The sequence below is a fragment of the Geotrypetes seraphini genome, chromosome 2, assembly GCF_902459505.1.
Source record: "Geotrypetes seraphini chromosome 2, aGeoSer1.1, whole genome shotgun sequence".
Lineage (NCBI taxonomy): Eukaryota > Metazoa > Chordata > Amphibia > Gymnophiona > Dermophiidae > Geotrypetes > Geotrypetes seraphini.
Genome location: NC_047085.1, coordinates 53,844,252 through 53,872,207, shown reverse-complemented (window position 1 = coordinate 53,872,207; position 27,956 = coordinate 53,844,252). Strand labels below are relative to the sequence as shown.

Here is a 27,956-nt window from a genome sequence, read left to right as displayed (position 1 = left end):
TCATATAGTTGTACATGGGGTTCCCTTTCCCCATGTGCAAGACCTTACATTTCTCCACATTGAAGCTCATCTGCCATCTTTTTGCCCACTCACACAGTTTGTTCAGGTCGCTCTGCAGTTCTTTGCATTCCTCAACAGTTTTGACCCTGTTGGAGAGTTTTGTATCGTCCGCGAACTTGATAACTTCGCACCCGTTTCCAGATCGTTAATGAATATATTGAACAGCAGCGGTCCCAGCATTGGCCCCTGCGGGACACCACTCGTGACCCCTTTCCAGTCAGAGTAGTGTCCTTTTACTACTACCCTCTGCTTCCTATCCGCCAGCCAATTTTGGATCCATCTGTGGATGTCCCCTTCCACAGTTTTTTCAGGGTGTTGTGGCTGCTCCCCAGGTGTGATACAGGAGTTTGGAATCACTCGTATCCATAGGTGCCTCTGATGCAACTGCAACCTTCTTTGCTTACTCGCTCACCAACCCACCCATCTGGTATTGCTTCTTTCTCCCCTACCCATTTATAATCAAGCAGCACCTTTCCTCCTTCCTGGTGCCCTTTTGTAAGCATTAACAACTGCTTGACAGTTCTCCTTGTAAAGAATCCAGGATCTCCTACTTCTTGAAGACCCTGCAATAGAGATGTCCCAATCAATATCTGGCATGCTAAAATTACCTTTTATTAATACTTCCCATTTTACAGCTATATTCTGAATGTCTACTATTAAATCTCTGTCCTGTCTGAAGGAGGCATGTATATCACACCAATGTAAATACATTTTATATTCTCTCTTTTCCTTACCCTGCAGATCCTGCAATCTAAGTGGTCACAGGGATGAAGCAGGAAACTACAGGCCGGTGAGCCTCACTTCAGTTGTTGGAAAAATAATGGAAGTGTTGCTGAAAGAAAGGATAGTGTATTTCCTTGAATCTAATGGGTTACAGGATCCGAGGCAACATGGCTTTACAAAAGGTAAATCGTGCCAAACGAACCTGATTGAATTTTTTGATTGGGTGACCAGAGAGCTGGATCGAGGACATATGCTAGATGTAATTTACTTGGATTTCAGCAAAGCCTTTGATACAGTTCCTCATAGGAGACTGTTGAACAAACTTGAAGGGCTGAAGTTAGGTTCCAAAGTGGTGAACTGGGTCAGAAACTGGCTGTCGGACAGACGCCAGAGGGAGGTGGTTAATGGAAGTCGCTCGAAGGAAGGAAAGGTGACTAATGGAGTCCCTCAGGGTTCGGTGCTGGGGCCAATCCTGTTCAATATGTATGTAAGTGACATTGCTGAAGGGTTAGAAGGAAAAGTGTGCCTTTTTGCAGATGATACCAAGATTTGTAACAGAGTAGACACCGAAGAGGGAGTGGAAAATATGAAAAAGGATCTGCAAAAGTTAGAGGAATGGTCTAATGCCTGGCAACTAAAATTCAATGCAAAGAAATGCAGAGTAATGCATTTGGGGATTAATAATAGGAAGGAACCGTATATGCTGGGAGGAGAGAAGCTGATATGCACGGACGGGGAGAGGGACCTTGGGGTGATAGTGTCTGAAGATCTAAAGGCGAAAAAACAGTGTGACAAGGCAGTAGCTGCTGCCAGAAGGATTCTGGGCTGTATAAAGAGAGGCATAGTCAGTAGAAGGAAGAAGGTGTTGATGCCCCTGTACAGGTCATTGGTGAGGCCCCACTTGGAGTATTGTGTTCAGTTTTGGAGACCGTATCTGGCGAAAGACGTAAGAAGACTTGAGGCGGTCCAGAGGAGGGCGACGAAAATGATAGGAGGCTTGCGCCAGAAGACGTATGAGGAGAGACTGGAAGCCCTGAATATGTATACCCTAGAGGAAAGGAGAGACAGGGGAGATATGATTCAGACGTTCAAATACTTAAAGGGTATTAACGTAGAACAAAATCTTTTCCAGAGAAAGGAAAATGGTAAAACCAGAGGACATAATTTGAGGTTGAGGGGTGGTAGATTCAGGGGCAATGTTAGGAAATTCTACTTTACGGAGAGGGTGGTGGATGCCTGGAATGTGCTCCCGAGAGAGGTGGTGGAGAGTAAAACTGTGACTGAGTTCAAAGAAGCGTGGGATGAACACAGAAGATTTAGAATCAGAAAATAATATTAAAGATTGAACTAGGCCAGTTACTGGGCAGACTTGTACGGTCTGTGTCTGTGCATGGCCGTTTGGAGGAGGATGGGCAGGGGAGGGCTTCAATGGCTGGGAGGGTGTAGATGGGCTGGAGTAAGTCTTAACAGAGATTTCGGCAGTTGGAACCCAAGCACAGTACCGGGTAAAGCTTTGGATTCTCGCCCAGAAATAGCTAAGAAGAAAAAAAAAAAAAAATTTAAATTGAATCAGGTTGGGCAGACTAGATGGACCATTCGGGTCTTTATCTGCCGTCATCTACTATGTTACTATGTTTGTGACTTTAATATGATCTTTAACAAATAAGGCTACTCTCCCTCCTTTTATTTCTACCTTTTCTTTCCTGAACAGATTATAGTTCAGTATACTACATCCTAGTCATGGTTCTCCATGAACCATGTCTCTGTGATTGCAACTACGGTAAATCTGGCTCAGCCTCATACATCACAGCCTCTAGATCCAGAACCTTGTTTCCCATATTTTGAGTGTTTGTATATACTGCTTTCCAGACATTGTCCACTTTTCCTATTTGTCTAGAGGTATTTAGTGATTCACTTACCTGAGGACTTATACTCACCTGGGGGCTTTGATCATCCTCTTCAGTAGGTTAGCCTGTTTGCTGCTGAAAACATTTCTTCCCTTCTTTGATAGATGCACACTATCCTTGCTCAGCAGACCTTGGAAAATCATCCCATGGTCCAGGAAGACATAACGTTCTCGAAAACACCATCCATGCAGCCTCACATTCATCTCCAGGATGTGAGTTTCTCTTCCTTGCTCTTTATCCTCATCAGGGAGGATTGATAAGAATACCACTTATGCACCTGACTGCTTCACCTTCTCTCCCAGTGCCACAAAGTCACCTTTGATATATTTGGAGGAGTATCTAGTAGTATCATTTGTGCCAACATGGATAACCAGCATTGAATAACAGTCATTAAACTTGGATTTTGGTACCAGGAAGACAGCAAACCTCCTGAGACATCATGTCTGGTCTGCAGATAGACACCTCTGTGCCCCTCAGAAGAGAATCATCAACCACAACTACCTTTCTCTAAAGTGTTTGAGTCTTTTCCTTTACCATATTGTTCTGTCTATTACCTCCTCATTTTATTTTGAGAATTGTAACCCCTCCAATTTCCCCTGTGTCTCATGTCTTGTGAATTGAATGTTTGTGTCTGTATGTCCTTTTCCCTGTTTTTAACTATTTCTTTTTTGGTTTTTAAAATTTTGTACTATGTAAACCGCTTTGGTATTTCAAGCGGTATTTCAAGCTTTAATAAACTTGAAACTTATGCCTTCTAGTGGTCACTAACCAACAACTTTGGGGATCTCAAACTTTGGTCCTTCCTCTCCCTGGGGGTGCTCTCATCTCCTCAACTTCCAGGGCTGCATATCGGTTCTTCAGTTCAAGGGCAGGCGGAGTCACAGTATTAATCCTGCAGAATTCCATTATCTGAGTCCAGCTGTCCTCCCTCAGAATAGCCTCTTCTTCACCATTGCTGGAAATCTATGATGCCTCATGAAGCATTTCATTATATACCTCTCATTCTCATGGATGCTTTTCAGTGGTCTTTCATGAGGGATTAAAGCTGAAGATAGCTTACACATGGAACCACTTCCTCTGCTTGGGCAACATTTTCTGTTTGCATAGAGACAGAAGCTTTGACAACATGATGTTTCCCAGCCTTACTGTAGCTGCAGAATTACTTGCACCTGATGGGGAAAAAAGAGAAGGAAAAAGCAGAAAAATCCTACCACAGCAATGCCCTGTTCCTAATTGGCTGATGAGCCTATAAATCAAAATATTAGCCTTGGGATGGGTGAGAGCTGGTGGTGGAAGGGTAGGAGCAAAGACTTTCCTCAACTGCTATATGTGCCCTAATCTGATTTTATGCTCTGAAATGTAACCTAAAATAATAATCTAGACTAAAACACTTTGAGGGGCATAATCGAAAGGGACGTCAAAGTCCGTTTGCGTCCAACTCGCAAGTCATCCAAAGTAAAAAACAGCCTAGGACACATTTTCGAAAAATACATCCCAAATTTTTTTTCTTTCGAAAAACATCTAATTATACATCCTGCCGATCTGATCGTCCAAGCCGCTAAATCGTCCATCTTTATACCACATTTCAATTAAACTTTCTGTCCAAGTCCAAAACGCCCCTGTCCCTGCCCCTATTGGACATGGGAGGGGTCTGAAAAGTGATGGACTGAACACCCAGACATGCCACCTAAATAGTGGGGTACCTTACAGGGTACTGCTGTGAACTTCACAAAAAGGGTGCCATGTCTTCTCCTCACTACAGCTCACTTATAGGTCATGGTGAGCCCCCCTAACCACCTCCAGAATCCCCTAGATCCACTTATCTACCACCCCAATAGCCCTTATGGCTACAGGAGCCACTTATATGCCAATACAAAAGGGTTTTGGGGGTGTAGAGGGGAGTGCACATGTTTAAGTATCAATGCAGTAATTACAGGGGCTTATGGGCATGGGTCCTCCTTTCCATGAGTCCCACCCCCAAGACAACCTAAACTGCCTCTGTGCTGGACGACTAGGCTTTCCTATGCCAGGTGGCCAGGTGATGATGGTCTGGAGGCTGAATTTTAAAGGTGTGATTAATATTTTTATGGGGGTGGGGTGAGTCGGGGATCACTGGGTAGTATTTGGGGTCTATTTTATGTGTTTGCAGTGCTTCTCTGGTGACTTTAGGTGGGTTTTTGTGACTTAGACCATGTTTTACATGGTCTAATTCACAATGTCCAAGTTCCGTCGATCGTTAGCTGTATGACCTTCGGTTATACATGCTGTACGACTAAGTCTAAGCCAGCCCACGTCCTGCCCAACTCCTGCCCTCGACACTCCTCCCAAAATGCCTCATTTAGCTTTGGTCATTCAGAGGCACTATGTAGGCCTAGGTCGTCTAGAAATACGTCCAAAACCCATTTTTATTATCGGCACATGGACGTATTTGGGAAATGTTTGTCCAAGTGCCGACTTAGGCCAGTTTTTGGACGTTTTTCTCTTTCGATTATGAGCCCCTTACTGTATAAAAATCCTACCAGAGACTTTAGAGGCTACACTATTGCCTAAACTGACTTTTCTGAAAAAGAAGACTACTGAACTAAAAAATAAGTAAAAGCGAAGGGCAATGAAATTGCACGTAGGGGTATGTAGACCAAAAGATTTTGCCTTGTGTAGATTCCCATGTTTGTGAGTGTAAGCTAGTTCATACATACAGCCAAGACACACTGTGTAACTGAACCATAAGTTTTATTTATTATAGTTTTGCCTGACATGCCAATTTAATACAATCCACGACCTGAATATAGCAAATGACTTACTTCAGCCAGGCTATCAGCAACTGTCTCACCTGGACAGTCTCTCTTTCTCAGCTCAAGTTCAGTCATTTTCCCCAGGGCTTCTGTCTCAGCCCATATCTAGGAAAAACTGGGGAGTTCCTCTCTCTTACAGGGACCTCTTCCCTTGGGACCTCCCCTACTAGGTTCTCTCTGAAGAAGCACTCTTCCCTGTCTGAGTCCCATCCGTCTGACTTAGCTGTGACCTCTAAAATGCAAGGCACTCTGGGACCTGCAGTCTTTTCCCAATTGCCCAACACCCTCTGCTGCCCAGTAGCATAACTGCACTCTTAAAGAGAGAAAAACCCTGAATCTATAACAGTGAGGTTTTTGGCTTGTTTTATTCTGATTTTCATTTTGGAGCAATTTTGTTAATAGTGATTATTACTACTCTATATTAAGTCCAAAATAACACTATGGGACTCATTTTCAAAAAACATAGACGTCCAAAAGAAAGCATAAACCAGCACTAATCAAAATGTTCAAATGGGCATTTTTGAAACTGACTTTTTAGACATCTTTCTAATTGTTTTTGTTTCCAGTGCATCTAAATCTTAAAGAGGCATGTTAGAGACATGTTTTAGGTGGGATTAGGGTGAACTTAGCACTTTGACATTTTGCAGTGATAGTCAAACATTTTATAAAATGTCTAGGGCACAATTTGCATGTTTTTGGTTAGACCTGTTTAAAAAAAAAAAAATAAGGGCCAAACAGGTATCCAAACTGAGCACATGACCACTGGAGAGATGAAAATATGGTCCTCACACACTCCTCTAGTGGTCATTAACCCCCTCCCACCTCCAAATATCTGCATGAAACAGTACATTTCTGTCTCTATGGCAGCTGCAGTTATTATGACTAATCCTAGTAGAGCTGCAAGCAGGTCTCTGGAGTAGTAGCCTGGTAGGCAATGTAGTGGACTGCAGATGCCACCCTATTTAGTACACATGTGGTGAAAAGTGTGAGCCCACCAATACCTACCACTGCAATATAGGTGATGCCTGCAGCCATAAGGGCTATTGGGGTGGTAGACAGGTAGGTATAATAGGTTTTAGGGAAGTTTTGAAGAGCTCATTATATAATATATGGGGTGCTATGGTGAGATGTGTACCAGGCACCCTTAATGTGAAGTTCACAGTAGTGTCCCCTGCTGGCGCGTCTGTGGCCAGACCATAAAAAATGCTGACCCCCTCCTATATGCAAATGGATTGTTTTGGACATTTTTAATTTAGACATTCTTTTCAAAAATGGCAAAAAATAAATAAAATTAAACGTCTAAATAGACAAAACTTCTAGCTGGGCTATTTTGGAAAAATAAATATGACATCTAGCTGGACAAAACATCTATTCTAGACCATTAAAAAAAAAAAAAAAAATATATATATATATATATATATATCTTGCGGGTTCGAAAATGGACATTTTTCACAAAACAGCCAAAGTCAGACTTAGATGTCCTATCAAAATTGCCCCTTCATGCCAAGAAATTGATCATGCATGGAATAATTGAAATACAATGGAGACAAATCAATAAGTGCTCACGTTGCTTGCTTTCTTACTGGGCGCTGGTAAGAGTAAGAAAGCAAGCAACACAATATATGTGGGAAAGTGAAAGTGCATAAAGCCCTGAAGAAACGGTTGTATACCATGAAACGTTGACTATTGTATCACTGTTACCTACATAATATGAAAAGCTGCTAGTAATCTCAGTCCTGCTAGAGTAGTGGTAATAGCACATTTTGTCCAGACGTTTTTTGGCCAATGATGTGGGTAGAGGAGGTTTGAGCTCTTATGCTCTGCCGCGATAATATCTGAGGCCTTTTCTTCCGTTGAAATAGTGCTCTTAAGTTTGTAAGTAGAGCATTTTCATTCATCATTTATATTCATTTACCTACTTCCACGGTTTTAAATAGATTTGCACTTTATATATGCATTTATTTCTTTATTTACAAAAACATGATAAACCCACTCATGGTTCAGCTGGGAAGTTTAGTAGATGGGCCCCTTAATTTGTGGGTTATCATGCTCTTAATTGATTTACAACACACTAAGGGCTCCTTTTACAAAGGTGCACTAGCATTTTTAGCACACACACCGAATTAGCACACGCTATAGCGCGCACTAGCCAAAAAACTACCGCCTGCTCCAGAGGAGGTGGTAGCGCACTAAACCGCTAGTGCACCTTTGTAAAAGGAGCCCTAAATATTGTAAAGCACATTAACAAAATGAATGTACATTTCTTTTGGAAGGTATAGCAAAGCCTAATCTTATTTCACATTTGGACTCTGCTTCACGTGTTCTTAAAGCTGCATTGAGGAACAATCAGCTAAGCTTTCACTCCCATACAGTTTTTCAACATTTCACATTGATGCACACCTCCTTCTAGTTTGCTATTGCTCTTATCAAGCAAGCTTGCTATGTCCATCTCTTAAACACCCTTACTTCCATATCCCACTGTCTCTTCATCAGACTCAAATTGCTTCTGCCTCTCCATTACTCCTTGCTCTATGAATTGCTTCTTCCATAATAATGTATTATGGGAATAGGCAATTGTTTACCATAGCAGAGGAAATGTCAATGACATTGCCTCTATTATTGACATACAAAATCAGATAGGGTTTTGTGTGCTAACAGGTTTGGCAACAGCAGCCCCCACCCCCATCCCTACCTCAATCTCTGGTGCTCCAGCAGATGCCCATTCACTCCTCAGTTCCATTAAGTATGGCATTTCATCCTGCTCCACTCGGGACTGAGGTAGGCTTGGGGGATTTATGGGGGAGATGTAAGGGGTTGGGGTAGGGGGTTGGCACAAAGCTTTTACTGTGTGTCATCTGTTCCTAATATTGCTTTTGGTTTATGCAGCATGTTCTCTGCGGAGTTCCATATAATTGTTCTTTTGGGCTGTTTATTTCACGTATTTACTACCTTAGGACCATCAGGGACCCCTGAAGAAGACTATCTTGTTGAAACATGGACCGTGCTGGGTCCCACACTCTCGGCAGATTAGGTCCTTAAGGATTTTATGTGGATTATTTACATTGATTTGTGGAACTTTTATATTTTCAATAAAGTCCATCTCAGGAACATTGTCACTCCACAGTGTCTTTTGGTTTCTCTTGGATTTTCTTTTCTGTGGATATCTCAGGGTCAATTTCTTTATTTTGGCTGTGTCTCATCTCAGACTCCTGCCGCCGTTGCTCATTAGCTTTCAAGCAGGCTATATTTATGAGCTACCTCATTGGCTTAAACACCTCCTCCTAAGTCTGAGACTCTTTCCTCGTTTTCTCATGATATCCTTTCAGCTGAATAGAAGTCTTAATATAAATTTAATTTCTTTTGAGAAGGGAACGAGTGAATATATACCAAGGGTATTTGGAATGTTGAATAATTATTTTCCTTGGGGTTGTGTGATTGTGGAGTGTTTTACTTGGAAAACCAGAGTTTATCCCAGGGATAGGTAGTATGGAATTTTGTTACTCTTTGGGAATCTATTAGGTACTTGTGACCTGGATTGGAAGCGTGATACTAGGCTAGATGGACTACTATTCTGACCTAGTATGGCAAATTCTTATGTTCTCCTTTTCTGCAAACTCACTAATTCTTCCTTTGACCCATCCATACCCAGTTTATCAGTTCTATCTTTCTTTTAGTCCCCCGTATATCTGTCAGATTCTCAATCTACTATAACTATTCTTCAAAAAACATTTAGTGGACCATAATTTCCCTGTTAAATATCATTCAATCTTCCTTCCGACTTTTGAACACTGACTATTCACTTGTACAGTTCACTTCTACTGTCTTGACTATTTTGCATCTCAAGCTTTCAGTCTATATTTAATGGAAACAAACCTTTACCAAATCTCCAGCAAACTGATCATTGCCAGAATCAATGGTGTTTATCCTTACCTTCTCTGACCTACCTATTGCTTTCAACATGTAAAATAAAAAAATACACATTAAGCATATATACCAAGTTTTAGATTTACACCTTTTTTGTGACATGCATATAAAGTACTTTGTTTGACAATTTATACAAATTCAACATTAATGCACCACTACTATATGTGATAAAAATCTTGCAAATCAGCTCATTAATGTGGACATTTGTGACCCTCTCTGGGAAAAAGTTACCAAACTCATTAAAAAAAACATATGTGAAATTTAATGAATTTTATTAGAGCAAACAACTTTTTTTTTTTTGCTTGATTTGTAAATTATATATTTAATTTATTAGATTTACTATTCTAATACTACCACAAATGCTCGCAGTCTAAGCAACAAAGTTCATGATCTGCAAGCCCTGATGTTAGACGCAGATCTAGATATTGTCGCTATCACAGAGACATGGTTCATTGAATCACATGGATGGGATGCAAACATACCGGGATATAATCTTTTTAGGAAGGACAGAGATGGTCAAAAAGGTGGAGGAGTAGCTAAGAAGAAAAAAATAAAAAATTTAAATTGAATCAAGTTGGGCAGACTGGATGGACCATTCGGGTCTTTATCTGCCGTCATCTATTATGTTACTATGTTAATTTTTGAAATGTAGCCTTTATTTCATTCTTCCTGGTTACTTTGGGTTCAATTTTGCTATTGGGTTGCTAATATTGTATTGTTTTCTCTGGGGGTTCTTCTCCTTTCTTTTCTCCTTTCAATTTTATCTTTAATACGTGATGGTCTTCTCTAAGGCACTTTAGTTTAGATTGTGAGCCTTGTTGACACAGATAGGGTAGTTCAATATGCTGGTATATAAAATAAGTAAATACAACACAACAGTCCAAACTCTTTGTAAAGTGGCATAAAGATCAATAAATATAAAGATTAAAAATATATCCCCCCAATCTTTTATGAAGCTGCGTTATGGTTTTTTATTGCCAGCTGTGGTGGTAAAAGCTCTGATGCTCATAGAATTCCAATGAGCGTCGGAGCATTTACCATCATGGTCGGTGATAAAAAACCCTAATATGGCTTTATATGGGGGGGGGGGGTTAAATAAATAGTAACAGAAGTTCAAACATGTAACTTGTGCAGACTGCTTATGGACCTATGATTTGAAAAATCAGCCATTCTTTGCTAACATGTACTAATGAATCTGATAAAAGACTTATTGAGAACTTATTTTAAAAATAAATCAGCAACATTTTGTGGTGATACAATTCTAATATTTCTTGATGTGGCAAAAGCCACACAATTAAGAAGAAAGGCATTTCTATAATTGAAATCTAGGGTATTGTCATTGGGAGCTACCTTTTATTTGAAGTTTCCCTGTAAATGTATAATTAAATTCCCAGACCATGAATATAATTTTTGGGATGTTAATCAACTGGAACAATTCCTAATCCAGCGGTGACAGCATTAGGCTACATGATTTACAGATTTTTTTTTTTTTTTTTTTAGAGAAGTCGATGAAAATTCAACACCACTTTAGTAGAGAATATTAGAGTTAATTTTATAACTGATTGGTTAAGTTAGGGCGCGTTATGAAGGCGCGTTAGCGGTTTAACATTCATAATAGCACGCGCTAAACTGTCAGACGTGCTAGCCACTACCGCCTCCTCTTGAGCAGGTGGTAGTTTTTTAGCCAGCGAGCGGGTTAGCGCGTGATTAAAAGTCACACGCGTTAACCCCGCTAGCGCGACTTCATAAAAGGAGCCCTAAGTTTCTTGATATTAGTTATGACTCAGAATTATTTGAAATATGATGTATAACTAAGGTGATTGGGAAATTTAATGGTGACACCAGGAAGTATTTCTTCACAGAAAGGGTGGTAGATCACTGGAACAAGCTTCCAATGCAGGTGATCAAGGCCACCAGCGTACTTGACTTTAAGAATAAATGGGACATACACGTGGGATCCCTACGAGGGTAGAATTAAGGAACTAGGTCATTAGTACTCAGACTTAATGGGGTGGGTCAGAAGAGTGGGCAGACTTGATGGGCTATAGCCCTTTTCTGCCGTCATCTTTCTATGTTTCTATGTTTCTTCATTAATGTAGGCTAGAGGGAAATTACTGATATGTGATTATTTAATTTTTCTTTGTATTATTTTATGTATTCTATTTATTTTGCTGTTTTGGCAGAATTATATTAAAATGATTAAAAAAAAAAAAAAGAAAGAAAAATCAGCCATTCTCAACATTTAGAATCCACTACTTTAAGCACTTTTTCCCCATAGACTGCCATAATTATAAAGAAAAATAGCACATTCAAAATATTTTCCACTCTACAAGGATATATATGCTCAGCAAAATTTTCCTTTTCCTTCACAGATGAATTATGGGTCTCTATCTTTATGCTGAGATGAATAAACTACTTGGTTTTACAATCTGCCATGTTCATTGCTTCATTTTGTCCAGCCTCGCTTTGGTCTACCACCTTGTGTCACCCCGTGTGGCTTTGCATCCTTCTACTTGTTTTCTCAAGCAGTCAATTTAGCATGTATTCTTTAAAAGATATAATTTTGAACCAAATGGATTTTTCATTTTTGCATGAAAAATAGCTACATCTGAGGAGCTGCATACATTTTTTCAAATGGACCTGTTATACCAAAATTCCTTGTTGGTGAGCACTTGTTTAAATGAGCCACTAACCTCAATTAAGAGGAGCTTCACATTCTTGGTTGGCCAAAATGCCCAATATTTCACTGATTACCCCAGTAAAGGGCTAAAAATATTTAAAAGTTGGAATCCATCCTCCCACAAGCCTCATCCCTCTTCCACAGAACCTGCCTCAAACAAGTAAAAGACCAAGCTTTGTGAACCACAAAAGCCCCAATTCACCCCAAAATAAAAGGGTCACAGGGAGACAAGAATGATCCCCACTTGCTTCTTCTCTACTCTGCATTCTTCCAAAAAATCAGCACCTCATTTATAACAGTAATCTCATTTATTTTGAATAGTGTCACCTAATGGTAGATCTTAATCTACCTTTTAGGGTGAAGTGCTACCATTTTGAAAAGGAGCACAACCAGGAAAATGTGGGCCCTCTGAACTGTAGTCAGTTCTTCCTTTAAGCAGCTATCAACCTCATGCAATTAGGTCATTTAAAAAAATATATATTTTCACAAATGGCTAGAACCACAAATGTTTGAAATTCCAAGTTGTGGTAATGTATAAAAGGTTATTTACAAAATTCAGCTATGAGATGTAAATGAACATGGTCCTCAATTGCACTCCATATAGGGCTGGTCTAACCACTAGATGTCTGCCTAGAACAGCAAAATTTGGGAGCTAGTGCTATGGTTCTGGCATATGCAAGAGCCTTTCCTTGCTTCTTTTCTCACTGCTGGACCTGTCATTGACACTGCCCTTACCTTCTTCAAAGCCTGCTGGAAAATTAAAGCATCAGTGCTGTGTGTGCCCTGTAGGCACAGATCTACTCCACCTCCTTTTAAGGAAGACCTTCTGGGGGTGGGGAATGGGGACAGGGGAGCAGGACAAAGCACTGCTTCAGCATGGGTCTGTGCTCACAGGACTCACATAATGCTGATGCTTCTTTAATCAGGCCATCCAGGAAGGAGATAAGGATGGCAATGGCATCAAGAAGGAACAAGAGAGATGCTGGATATAGGGCGAGGTAGAGAAGGGGAGATGAACACCTGGCTAATTGTGAGATTAGAGAAAAAGGGAAGACGTTGACCACTGGGAAGGTGGTTTAAAGAGGGGAGGGTTTAAAGAAAAGTAGAGGAGATGCTTGACTACAAGAGGGGTGGGCTGGAAAAGTCTAGGGTGTTCAATATTCTGGCCAGTCCTGTTGCCACAGCTAAATTTTGTGAAACATGGCCACTAGTGCACAATTTTAGCAGATTAGTATATGAGCTTCTTAAACTGTAAATGATTTGGGTGAAATTAAATCGTTTCTACATTTATTCTTACCATCACAAGTTGGAAGTGGATGACTCCACCAATGATTTTTCTCACATAATAGTGGTTCTTCATGACTCAATGTATAACCCGGATTGCAATTAAACGACACAGTAGAACCTATAGAAAAATCTTGACCATAGCGAAAGCCATGCACAGGTATTCCAGGATCCAAACAAGAGTATGTGTCAACTGTCACACCTGAAATTTAGAAAACATATAGATTAGAGATTAGAAATTGTAATCAACAACTAAACCAATGAAAATTCTTCTCTGAAATAACTTCTCAACAATACACACAAAAAACTTTTATATATTATATATTCCTATAGAGTAGTGGTATTCTTTGCAAGGCCTGCGAGCCAATGGTGACCTATGGAGACCTTCTGGGCAGCCTGCGCTGCAATCCGGGGATTCATTCCCCCAGGATCCAACACTTCTCTTTCCCGGCAGCTTCTCTTTCACTCTTTGGGCTGCAGGCAGCATCAGTGAGGTAAATATATAGACTTTGGTAGTCTGGAGCTTTCCCTCTGCTACTCCTTCTTGACTACACATAGTCAGGGCCTGAAGAGTGAAAGAGTGGTGCTGCCAGGAAAAAGAATGGTGAGCAAGTACCAGATCCCATGCAGGGGCACAGGGGGAGGGTTATATCATGTTAGTAAAAAACTGCAAATTAAAAGTTCTACAAGGTTTTTTGAACCTATGATAATATTCATGCCCCAGCAAAGATATGGACTGGTTAGCCGTGTCTGGGAGTTTGAGGTCTCTTTTCCTTGTTTTTTCAAATATACCTGTTTAAAAGGTTCTACAGTTCACCAGTGCTTGACTGACACGTAATCATCAGCTGTTTCTTAGGAAACCACTCATACTGGCACTGTTTATAGAATCCAGCCCTAAATGGATAAGAAGGCCCTGAAAACACAGTGAAGAGTACAGACCGAAAGAAGTACAACCAGAGACTGGGAAAAGATGATTAGAAAAATAAAATCACCAGACAACAACGGTAGGAAAAATTATTTTATTTTTAATTTAGTGATCGGAATATGTCAGTTTTGAGAAAAGTTTACTTGTATGCTGTCTACATTTGGCACTGTTTGGGAAGAAATGTTTCTATTTCTCTGGTGGCAGAGTCTGGCATCTTAGGGTTTCTTGTGTATATTAGGACTTTTTAGTTTGTGGTCCTGTATTTGCATATGGCTTTTCTGTGTTCTGCATGTGTGATCAAGGCCTGGTGTTCTGGTAGGAATGAATGTTGAGAAGTGTTATTGGTGTCATGGCTTAAACTACGTAGGAAGATATTTGTCAGATCTCTCTTCAGTCCTTTTGGACCCAAAATGGCTTGCGCTTAAAAATGAGTGAAGACTACTGTGAAGGATTATATTTTCCAAAAGCATACGAGTTATGTGTTTTTTAAAATGATAGATTAAAACATGTGGACCCTTAATTTGAATAGCATTACCTAGTAATTTGCAATATTTAGTCAACTGTATGAGCAATCAGCATTGAACTAAACTTCTAAATTCAATAGAGGTGAAGCAAGTATACATTAATTATTCATGCACAAAAATTCTGTAAGTATCAAAGGGCATTTGTCTGCAAAGGTCTGAATGCTTCAGCTAAATTTTATTATTAAATTCAGCATCAGCAATTAGAAGCTTGAAATCCAGGGATGGAGGTTGGTTTTCTGTTCCTCGCCCAGCCAAAAGGATATCTACTGTCCTTCTATATTAATTGTTAACACATGCTAATTACCTAGAATAGAAATTTATATTGGAAGTATCTAATGGGCAGAGAGGGACAGATTCTTCGAACTTTCGAAAAATAAGAGAACAAGAGGGCATTCGGAAAAGTTGAAAGGGGACAGATTCAAAACAAATGCTAGGAAGTTCTTCTTTACCCAACGTGTGGTGGACACCTGGAATGCGCTTCCAGAGGACGTTATAAGGCAGAGTACGGTACTGGGGTTCAAGAAAGGATTGGACAAATTTCTACTGGAAATGGGGATAGAGGGGTATAGATAGAAGATTACTGCACAGGTCCTGGACCTGTTGGGCCGCCGCGTGAGCGGACTGCTGGGCACGATGGACCTCGGGTCTGACCCAGCAGAGGCATTTCTTATGTTCTTATGTTCTTATGACTGATCTTTGTAGTTAATGTGTACTGTAGGTTCTTACTGCCCATTTACTGTTAACATGCTGAATAAGAAAATGCTATACATTCTGCATTAGTAGCCATATTGTTAGCACCTAGTAGAGATTTATGCATTGCATTGCATTGCATTCCTCTACTGTGTCTGGTGATCAGCATATTAAATCCATTAGAAAATATTTGGTTCTTTCTCCTGCTTCCAGGACTCATGTAGAATCTTTACATTAATTAGCCTTTTTCTTGCCCCTTTATAGTAGAATGCTCTCCCAGTTTCTCTTCCTAAGGAACTATCTTTAAAAAAAATAAAATAAATAAAGACTACTAAAACCCCATTTCTTTACATTGGCCTTTGACCATTAGACTCCAGATCTGTCTTCATGAGTCAGCAGATCTGAAATCTCTGTTGATCGGAAAATCCAGTTGATTTCTAAACTCTTGTGCATTTGTGTGTCATCTCTGTTACATGGCACTGTCCTATGTTTAATGGATTTCCTTTTCTTCCATTTATAATTTTAAATTGTTTTTATTGTAAATCTCCATTACCTGCTTGACACAAAGGATGATACAGCAAGTTCTTAAGAACATAATGCCTGTGTATTGGCTGGGAAGAATGTTCACACCCTAAATCTTGCTGAGTACTTTTACATGGTGAGTCATATAAAATCTAGACTGAATCTCAGCAAGGCAATTACTATAATTTAAGTACAGCAGTAATGAAAGTAAAACTACACCCTGAGGTTGCAGGTTCAAGCCCAGCACTGCTCCTTGTGACCTTGGGCAAGTCACTTAACTATCCATTGACCCAGGTACATTAGCTAGATTGTGAGCCCCCACTGGACAGATTGGGAGAAATACTTGAGTACTTGAATGTAAACCACCTAGGTTATGTACTAAAAATAAATAAATTAGGACAATGGTCTCCAACACATGACTCCCAGGCCATGAGCAGCCCCCAAAGTCCTCCATTTTGGCCTTCAAGCAACTGTCTTAATTGCTCTTCAAATCCTGCAAATGTGTTAATTTCAATCTTCCCTAGCTGATATACTCACTGCAAACAATCTCTTGTGTGTTACTCAGAAATCTCATTTATGGGATTTGTAACTGTTGACAATCCAAAACAAAGTGGGTTTTTTAAAAATATATTCTTGAAGTGTTGAGGAAAACATATTAGTATTACTTCTTAATGATTAATACCTAGTCTGGACAAGCAGGTCAAGGTGGTTTAGAAAGTTAGGGCTCCTTTTACGAAGGTGCGCTAGGGTTTTTAGCGCACGCACAAAATTACCGCTAGCGCGCTTGGGAATTTAACACACGCTATTGCGCACGTTAAGGCCTTAGCATACCTTTGTAAAAGGAGCCCTTAGTAGTATGTGGAAGCTTGAATTATTTTGGTGGCCCTCAGAGCTTTCTTGTATTCACACTATAGCCCTTTATATGAAAAAAGTGGAGACCACAGCATTAGGACAAAGTCAGTGGAGATGATAGTATTGATGTTTCAAGTAAAGTTAAGATTCCTGCTGCAGCTATAACTCTGTTCATGGACCCACTGCAACAGGAAAGAAACCACAGAAATGAATTAAAAAAATTGAGAGAATTAATTCTGGTACAATGACCTCCGGAAGTTATACAGTTGATAACATACTTGTATTATTATGCTGCAAGCCCTGTATTTCCAAAGATGGGCATGGAAAAAAAATATTGCTATAAAAAGATGAGAGAACAAAATAAAACAAATAGAAAACCTAAAGGACACCAGGAATCTCTGCAGGTTTAGCATGGTCTTTGACTTTATCCTTGAGCTTTTAGCTAAGCCAGAGGCTATGGCTTAGCTAAAATCCATTCTGTCCCCTTGGGTTTCTTCACATTCACTGTGCTGCTAGTCAATCGTGCAGCTTTGTAAAAGGAACCCTTAATAATTGCATGTTCTGGATCTCAATCATTAAGCAATTCATCTAATGGAAGTTCACTATGTAATATGGAATGCTTGAGTTATGATTATTATTACTGTTAGTATAATTAAAAATGTATAGCCTTGTCTTCCAAGTGTTCACAGCAGGTTACAATACTTACAAAATATTATTCAAGAACAAGAAACAATTCTAAAATTCAACATAAAACTTAAAAGTATTTTACATTTGCAAAAACAATATATGATTTTGTAACACCTCTGCAGTTTTTAGCCACTTAAAGTGCCGAGAACGTGGCACATTATAATTCTCATGCGTTTCTTCAAAGGACCTTACAGCATTTGTCCAATAGATCATATCTCTTGCATTTGCCAGTTTCTCTAGCTTGGGGGCTTGTTATTTACTTTAATTAACTTACTATGCCACAATGGCATTCTTAAAGAACATCTGTCCTCTACATGAAAACATTATGCTGATTTATGAAATGTTTTCATTGTAGGATCTTAGAGGAGGCATAGGGTGCCCATTCCAAACATTTTCTTAGCTATTATAAGATGCATTATTTGTTCCTCTGTCTTTAACCAGCCAGGCTTTCCCATTTGTTTTAGTTCTAGTATCCATTTCAGAGTAGCATAGTAACAGATGACAATTAAAGACCAGCCAGCTCCATTCAGCCCAGCCAGCTCAAAAGCTATCCTAAATTAGGCTGCTTAACTATGCAGGTGCTAGTAATGAATATCAGGCCAGCACCCCACATAACCTTAAAAATTAGCCCCTGCCTCCCCTCTTTCCCTCCTCCCCACCCCCACCCCCCCGGAAGGCCCTCCATCCCTCCCCCCCAGGCCTATTTTACATCTATGGTGGTCCAGCTGGAGTTATTGGTGGCAGGAGTGCAGCACCCAAAACTACTTCCATTATTCAGTGCCGGTGCCCAAACATAGCCCAATACTGAATAGCAGGGGATAATTTTAGCTGGTGACAATCAGCATTTTAAAAAAATCCTCTTTCACCAGATGGCGTCAGAGGAGAAGCTTTGGGGCAGCCATGCACATGCAACTAGTGAGAATAGAAAGCACATCAGGGCCCCTCTGAGAGAGTAAACGGAGAAGGGAGGGAGATGGCCTGACAAAGGGAAGAGATGCCAGGACGGTGGGACCTAGGGCAGCTGCCCTGTTTGCCCTCCCCTAACGCCAGCTCTGGTCATAGCACCACACTGGTGGGTCCCCTGATGTTTTCAGGACCGAGGTATGTGCCTACTGGGCCTACCTTTTAATCTGGCCCTAGCCAGTCCAGATAGTTGCAATCATCAGGTGTGAGTGACCTTATGATGTTGCATTAGTGCACAAGGGAGATGTGTTATATCGCATGTGTGCAGTGTGATTGTATATTAGTCACCCTACCACTGTGGTATGACCTTAGATGTCTTCAGCTGGGTACTTGTGTAGTTAACAGCTTGGTAGTGATGTGGCTTACCAGGGTCTCACATAGATGCTTTATGTTTATGTTTTATTTAAAAGACTGATATTCTGCCCAGTTGTTATTGGATCAGGGTGGTTTACATTTTCCAAAAAAAACAAGTTTAAAAGTAAAGGAACGCCATTAAAATAATAGGAAAGACCTAACCACATCCACAAAGACAGACATTCAACCAAAAATCTGTTCATACTCTTATTACTTGTCAATATTCTTAAGTTATAACCAGGAATAATAGCATACTGAGGAGGGTGTGGGTACTTGTGAATTGTGTAGGTCCTTACCTTATCAGAGTATTTCTGATCTCATATCTACAATACTCTCTCAAACTGAATGTTCTTATTGTTTATTAATAATCACTAAGGCCCAGATTTTGTAGAGGGTGCCCTGTTTCAGAAGCCCCCCTAAGCGGCTTTTGAGACTCGCACACGGGCGGCCAATACGGATTCGCCCTAAGCCACCTAACCACCATGACTATCTGGCACCCATGTTACAGGCGCCGGTTAAAGAATCGCATTGCCGCTGAGCTGATCGCAGCAAGGCTATCCTCCCCCCCCCCCCCCCTCCACAAGGACTACCAGCAGGAGGGATGCCTATTCGCCGGCAGGAGGGATGCCCAATTGCTCCTGCCAAAACCTTCCCATCCCTGCAAAAATCACCAGCAAGAAGGATGCTCAATCCTTCCTGCCGGAACCCCCAAGCCCCCCACAAAGATTGCTGGTAGGAGGGATGCCCAGTTCCTCCTGCCAGAACCACCCCCCCCCCCCCCCCCGACACACACAAACACCCTGAAAAGTATGTGGGTGCTGGCATGATATTCATTCCTATCTCCTGCATAGCTAAGCAGCCTAATTTAGGACAGCTTTTGAGCACAGAGGAAGTAACAGTGCTGGCCAGGTTGAATAGACCATGCTGGTATCAGCTTAGGTGCTACCAGGCATCATAATGTTAGCAATCGGTATATTAGGTTAAGATTTTCTTGGCCTAATTTACCGGTGCCTAACTGGTGCCTATAGCAATCCATGCCCAAAGATAGGCATCCATGTTAGGCACTGATAAGCGCAAATCTACAAATGGGGCCTAGTGGCAGATGGACAACTGTGCCTAGCCACTAGATATTGTTTATAGAATCTGGTCCCTAGTAGCCCCACACATTAAATAGCATGTGGGTAGTGCATAAGCCCTTAGGCCTTGATTCTATATATGGTGCCCAGCAGATGACTGACAATCGTGTTCAATGGCACCTAGAAGTTAGGTGAACTAGTGTGTGACAATGTAGCCGTGCTAACCAATTAGCACTGGGTATGCCTATTCTCTGCTCACAAATATGCCCCTGATGCTAAAAAAATAAAAATATTTTAGCGCATGGGAAGTGTGCATAGATGCCAAAACTACTATGGGATGCCTGATTGCACCCTGTGGTAGTGGATTTTAACCTGCAGTAAGTACACATTAGTATATAAGAACATAACAAGTGCCATATTGGGACAGACCGAAGGTCCATGAAGCCCAGCATCCTGTTTCCAACAGTGGCCTACCCAGGTCCCAAGTACCTACCTAGATCCCAAGTAGTAAAACAGATTTTATGCTGCTTATCCTAGTAATTTCTCCAATATATTTCAATAATGGTCAATAGAATTACCTTTTAGGAAATTATCCAAGCCTTTTTTTAAACTCTGCTAAGCTAACTGATTTTACCACATTCTCTGGCAAAGAATTCCATAGTTGGAGGAGTACTAACCACAGCTTAGTAAAAGGACCCCAAAGTTAGGATAGCCTTTTTGCTATCCTAACTATGTGGTTACTAAGCCGGTTAGCATACTGAAAATCACCACTAACCAGCTATGTAGGCACACCATTCATACTCCACCCCTGGCCTGCCCCTAATCTAATATTTTGCAGTACTAACCAATTAAGTGCTGATGAATATCAGGTACTGGGTTGCTCAGTGGGGTTTTAATTGGGCAGGAGCCTCTCTTGCCCTGTTGAAAACTTCTGAATATTGGGTGGATAATTTATAGAGGAGGTTAAGTCTTTCTATGCAGTAATAACATAATCATTTTAGCTAGCTCTTGAAATTACTTACTCTCATAATGAATCTTGAATCCACTGTTAGAGCGGCTGTTATCCGTGATAAAAAGCAGAAAAAGGAAGTTAATGCTACTGAAGATAAACTGTGGGACCTGTGTACCATTGTAAGATCCCAAAAGTGGTGATAAAAGATTTGGCCCATCGTGAACTTCCAGTACATCATAATTGAGTTCTGTCTGAAATCTGTATTAGAAAGAAACATAAAAAGAAGGTATAAATTAGTTGAGGCCACATTATGATCCTTTTGTAGACTACTGTCTGTACTCTCAGGTCCTTATTTTACATTGTGAATGTCTTATTGTAACCCGTTCTAAGCTTTTGGGAGAACGGGATAAAAATCTACATCAGTGGTTTCCAACCCTGTCCTGGAGGACCACCAGCCAGTCAGGTTTTAATACTATCCCTAATGAATATACATGAGAGAGATTTGCATGCCTATCTCCTCCATTATATGCAAATCTCTCTCATGCATATTCATGCTAGACTAGATTGTGATGTTTCAGGCTAGATTGTGATGTTTCAGGCTAGACTGATTGTGATGTTTAATAAACCGGGAGAGCTACAGTGAATAACAGCATACACGGAGCATTGAAAGGACTTCAGCATAATTATGAACAACTGAGCAGAGTGGTATTATGATATTGGGATGGATAAAACAAATGTGCTAGTCACATGGACATTTCATCAATTTTAATAATATTTATTGAGATAGGGAAGCTTCTGTTTGTATGATTTGTGTATGTAGCTTTGTTAATTGAAGGATAAATCACTTTCATGTAAGAATATTTTGTAATTATTTAATAAATATTTTATAAAATGAATAAATAGCTTTGGTTATTTTAAATAAATACATATTCATTAGGGATATCCTGATAACCCAACTGCCTGGTGGTCCCCCAGTACAAGGTGGGGAACCACTGATCTACATAAATAAATAAATCAATAAATGATGATTATATAATTTTTTTATTATTATTGTTTACAAGAGCAGTTTGTTATTCTACAATAATTTAAAGGACTATCAAGCAAGAAGCATTAAACTGATCATTCATTCTAGCACATGGTCAATATGAATGCAGTAGGATCTGCATATTTAATATCCAATGCACTGTAGGGTATAAAGCCTTTAATGATTTCACAGAATTAAATATAGATTTATGGAGTAAATATTGCCACTTTTTGTGTCAGTAGCAATGCATAGCGGTATCATTGCAACCAGAAATGAAAGCCCTGTTGAAGCCTCTAATCTCCCCCTTCCCCTCCCCTCATGGTCAGAAGTAATGTTCTCCATTTTGTATTAATCCACCCACTACCCCAAGTTTTACAGCTGGCTCCTATACACCAATCCATCTACCTCTGGCCACATAAATCTGCAAAGTAGCTCTCACAAACCAAACCCCTTATTTCTCATTTGAGACAAAACAAGACCTCTCAGTGAACTGACCTCCTCACACTTAGTCATAGTAGGGACTCAGGAGCAAACTACTCTCAGTTGCATATCTTTATTGAAAGGCTCTAGAATTCTAATCCTTTATGTCCCAGTTTATGATTCAAGGACCAATAAAAGGGTAGGTTGGGAGATCAATAGAGTGAATTAGCCTACTGATCAAGAGGCCTTCAAGATATGGGGGTTTGAACCCTGAAATATCTCTTCTTGTAGCGGTAGGTAAATCAATTCATGAAGATCAAGTTTAAGTCATAAGTGAGGTAAAGGGAGACTTACTTTGTCATGTACATGCTTTGACTACATGCTCCATCAAGTTCATGCTGCTGAAGATAACCTGTGGGACCTGTATAACATTGTAAGATCCCAAAAGTGGTGATAAAAAATTTGACCCATTGTGAACTTCCAGTGCATCATAACTGAGTTCTGTCTGAAATCTGAATTGACAATGGACGGGAGTGATCAGAGCCCTTATTAAGACTCTCACTAACGACCAAAGGCTAACACTACAACTTAACTACACTTTGCAAAATGAACTTAAATTTTAGAAATAGCCACGGAATGAAAATTGTATTGCTTAATGTGGTTAGAGGTACCCTATTTAAAAATTAATGAGCTAGTTTTTATGAAATTGTATATGATACATCTGATTATTATTATATAAATTTTTACTTTAATGCATTTTAATTCTATGCTGATATAAACACAGTTTAACATGCTAAAGTGAGTTAAGTAATGCAAGTGTTAACATGCATTATAGCACAATAAAACATGTACTGTAAACACTTGTGTTAGAACAAAAGCACATTAACAAATAAGTCCAAAGTACTTTGTTCTACAGTAGTGGTTCTCAATCCTATCCTGGGAACCTCCCAGCCAGTCGGGTTTTCAAGATATCCCTAATGAATATGCATGATAGAGATTTGCATACCTGTCACTTCCATTATATGCAAATCTCCCTTATGCATATTCATTAGGGATATCTTGAAAACCCGACTGGCTGGGGGGTCCCCAGGACAGGGTTGAGAACCACTGTTCTACAGGTTTAATATGAAGACTGCCAATAGTGGGACAAATTTTCAGTGGTAGCAGAAACTGTAATAATTTAAACACTGTCCAGTTCATTTTCAAGTGAGTTAACTGGTCAGGAGAACCTCCTTTCAAACAGCTTATATTCAGTGGCACTAAACCAGACAGTGCCCCTGCATTGCCTGGTTAGTAGTGCTGGAACTGTTCAAAAGTGGTGTTTGGGTGCAGCCTGAAGGGAGCTGCTAAGTCACCAGTTAGTGGCGATATGCAAATCACTAACCAATTAAGCTTAGTGGCTAAAGTTAAGACAATATAAGCCACTGAGCAGTTAACATATGGGTAGTGACATCAGACTTACTGGTACCCTCTCCATCCCTCATTAACTCAATCCCTTTCTCTCCTGGTCTTGACATCTTAAAAGCCCGACCATGCCCACTCCCTCCTATGAGGCTGTTGCTAAAGGTTGAGGTGGTTATTTTGTGAAACGGGTTACATTGCTCCTGCCTACAGGATCTGATTATACCACAAGGATTTTACAATATACTGTACAGTAGGTTCAGAGAGGTTCAGAGAGGGTGGGGGTTGGATATAGGTAGGCCTTCAAGACATCAGTGGTAGGAGTGAGGGGGAATCAGGACCACATGTGAGGGAGGGGAATAGAAGGTGTTTAAGGGACTAACATCCCTTTACACAGGTCCCAGCCAATATTCAGCCTGTTAAGACTAGTACAGACTAATACATAACCTTCGTAAATTTGACCGTATAACTTCATTTCTGAAAGAAGCACATTGGCTACCTGTTAAACATCAAATTATTTACAAACTACAGTTCCCCCTCTGAATCCGCGGTTTCAGTATCTGCGTATTCGGTTATTCACAATTTTTTTTTAAACAAAACTCTGCATTGGACCTTCTCCAGACCTTACCTGGTGGTCTAGCGGTGACGCAGTTCAGGATCGATCATCCTACGCTCTTGCCCCATGCAGAGCCGTCATTCAAAATGGCTGCCATGTGGTCCTGTTGAAGTCTCGAGCAGGGCCGCCATCAGGGCAGTACCACCAGTCCTGCATTCAGGGGCCCGGAGCTGACAGGGGGCCCGGGCTCCCCCAGGGTCCTAGGCCACAGTCTAGGGGGAGGGGCGGTCCGCCCCACGTGGACAGGAGAGAGCTGGATGGGGGACCCGCGGAGTTCAATACATCGCGAGCCGCGAGGCTCGTCTTCTGTTCCTGCCTGCCCTGCCGCTCACATATAGCCGATCGCAAGTGTTCCCCGATGTCAGCGCTGACGTCGGAGGGAGGGCTTAAGCAAAGCCTGCCCTCCGACGTCAGCGCTGACGTCGGAGAATACTTCCGATCGGCTATTTGTGCGCGGCAGGGCAGGCAGGAACAGAAAACGAGCCTTGCAGTTCGAGATGTATTGAACTCCGCGGGTCCCCCGTCCAGCTCTCTCCTGTCCACGTGGGGTGGACCTCCCCTCCCCCTGGACTGTGGCCTAGGACCCTGGGGGAGCCCGGGCCCCCTGTCAGCTCCGGGCAGGATACAGAAGACAAGCCTCGCGGCTTGAGCTTCGTTTTGCTGAGAAAGTTGCAAAGATGGGCTGGGAGGCAAACGCGGAACACAAAAGGGGGGAGGGAGGGCGTTTTGGACACAAGGCATGAACTTGGGAGAGAGGAAGGGAGGGAAAGAGATGCTGAGGTGGGGGAGATAATGGGTTTTTGGACACAAGGCATGAACTTGGGAGAGAGAAAGGGAGGGAAAGAGATGCTGAGGTGGGGGAGAGAATGGGTTTTTGGACACAGAAGGCATGGACTTGGGAGAGAGGAAGGGAGGGAAAGAGATACTGAGGTGGGGGAGGGAATGAGTTTTTGGACACAGAAAGCATGGACTTGGGAGAGAGGAAGGGAGGGAAAGAGATGGTTGTGTACACGGGGAATAGAAGAGAGGAGAATTTTTGGTCATAGGGAGGGAGTGAAGTACAGAAAGTGGCATACCAGGGTGGGGGGGGGGAGCGGTCCGCCCCACCCCGGGTTTACATCCCAAGGGGGTGCACAGCTGGCCACCCTCCAGTGTTCTCCCTAGGCCGGCAAACTGCAGCTCTTTAGTCACTTTAGTCGCCATCGGGAACAGGCCGGCGCCAAGTTCTCCCTGCTTTTCCCTGTGGGGCCGGCCAACTCTCGCCACTCGCGTCAATTCTGACGTCGGAGAGGACGTTCTGGTCCAGCCAATCGCTGCCTGGCTGGCCTAGAACGTCCTCTCCGACGTTAGAATTGACGTCGGGTGGCGAGAGTTGGTCGGCCCCGCGGGGAAGAGAAGCAGGGCGAACTCGGCGCTGGCCTGTTCCCGATGGCGGCAGTGGCAACCTATTCCCCAGTGGCGGTGGCAGCATTTTCCCAATGGTGGTGGCATAGGGGAGGGCAGGGAGAAAGAAAGAAAGGGGGGACAGGAAGCCAGAAAGAAAGAAAGGGGGCAGGGTGAAACAAAGAAAAATGGGGCACGGAAAGAGAGAGAGAGAAAGACAGACATACAGAACGAAAGAGGGTGTGGAGAGAGAAAGAAGGGGGCAGGGTGAGAGAGAGAAAAACAGACATACAGAAAGAAAGGGGGTATGGAGAGAGAGAAAAAGAAAGAAGGGGCAGGGTGAAACAAAGAAAAAGTTTGGGGAGGGAATGAGATCTGGAGGAGAGGAAGCATACAGGAGGCTGAAAGAAGGGAAGAAATATTGGATGCACAGTCAGAAGAATAAAGTGCAACCAGAGATTGATGAAATTACCAAAGGTAGGAAAAATTGTTTTATTTTCAATTTAGTGATCAAAATGTGTCTGCTTTGAGAATTTATATATGCTGTCTATATTTTACACTATGGCCCCCTTTTACTAAACCGCAATAGCGGTTTTTAGCGCAGGGAGCCTATGAGCGTTGAGAGCAGCATGGGGCATTCAACGCAGCTCCCTGCGCTAAAAACCGCTATCGTGATTTAGTAAAAAGGGAGGGGGAATATTTGTCTATAGTTGTTACTGAGGTGACATTGCATAAAGTCATCTGCCTTGACCTCTTTGAAAACCCACGGAATATAAATGATAATTAACATTTTCTCTGCATACAGCGTGCTTTGTGTTTTTAAAATTTTATTGTTGGTAGATCATTTTGACTTGGCCACAAAGGTAAGGGGGAGGGAGGGAGGGGAACTGCTGAAAGACATCTAGTAATCCTTGAAGGCTTGACTGTGCAGGGAATTTAATCATGTTTTGTTATGTGACCGGCATTATTTAGACTTTAATTTCTATGAATGAATAGAATGAAAATGATATAAATTACTTGCTTGTTTTTATGTGCGTGTGCTGAAGGAAAGTGGAGAGAGAGTGGGCTGAGGACGCTGAAGGGAAATGGGGAAGAGAGAATGGGGAGAAGACGCTGATTTATAAATTGACAATTGTACAGAATATTGTTTCTTTTTTATATTCATCCATAGCTGCATGTTAATGATGTGCTCATATGCACTTATTTATCATCATAACATATACATCATCATTAACATGCAGCTGTGGATGTGTAAGGACAGGCTGAGGAGGATGGATGGGAAGGAAGGAAGGTGCACTTATCAACATATAATACATTTTTAACATGCATGATGCAGCTATAGGCAAGCAGAGGAGGATGGGATCATACAGATGTGTATGTTCAGATATGCGCTCAGATGTGTAGTTTTTTCTGATATATTTATTAAGCTTACAGTATTTATAAAAACACATTTAATACTTGTTACAAAAAATTGTGCAATTGTGATCTACTTCTGGCCTACAAAGGTCAAAATAAATCCTTAACTGAGATTTTACATTCAAAAGTGAATTATAGCTACTAGCACTATTATTTATTAGTTATTTATTATGCAGATGTTTGTTAGTTTGTTATTAGTTCAGTATTAGACATATGTTAGTTTAGAATAGATAGGTATAGATTAGTTTAGTTTAGGTTAGGTTAGGGCCCTGCTGAAAGAGTCTACCTTGACGTGGTTGCAGGCTTACAAATCTTTTGGTCAAAGAGTGCGGCGACAGAGAAAAGTATGTATGTTTTCGGCCCATGGAAGAAGGGGGGGCCGGGGGGGGGAAGGGGTGCGTGGGGGGCCCAATAGGATTGCTCAGTAAGGGGCCCAGAAATTTCTGATGGCGGCCCTGGTCTCGAGACTACAACAGGAACTCACGGCAGCCATTTTGATGATGGCTTTGCACAGGGTAGGAGCATAGGACAATCGATCCTGCCTCGTGTTGCCGCTAGACTACCAGGTAAGGTCTGGAAAAAGTTTGGGACATAGGAGGGAGGCAGAGGTGGGTCAGAGCAGGCCCTAAAAATTATTTGCAATTTTTCAATATTCCCGGGTCGGCTCTGCCCCTAACCCCTATGAATATTGAGGTTCTACTGTATTTTTAATAACCTTCAAGGTATTAGCCACAGAAGAGCCACATTATCTTGTATGTTTCTTAAGCCTGTATACTTCAGT

General features: G+C 41.4%; 1 protein-coding gene across 1 annotated transcript in view; it reads right to left on the bottom strand.

Annotated features, from left to right (window-relative positions):
- The window catches only part of CSMD3 (CUB and Sushi multiple domains 3), a 1,852,015-nt gene that overhangs the window by 790,125 nt on the left and 1,033,934 nt on the right, over nt 1–27,956 (bottom strand). The window contains exons 18-19 of the mRNA XM_033933128.1: nt 20,986–21,173; nt 13,384–13,572 (exon numbers count right to left, since the gene is read on the bottom strand). Coding sequence (XP_033789019.1) covers nt 13,384–13,572; nt 20,986–21,173 — 377 coding nt within the window. The remainder of the gene's footprint in view (nt 1–13,383; nt 13,573–20,985; nt 21,174–27,956) is intronic.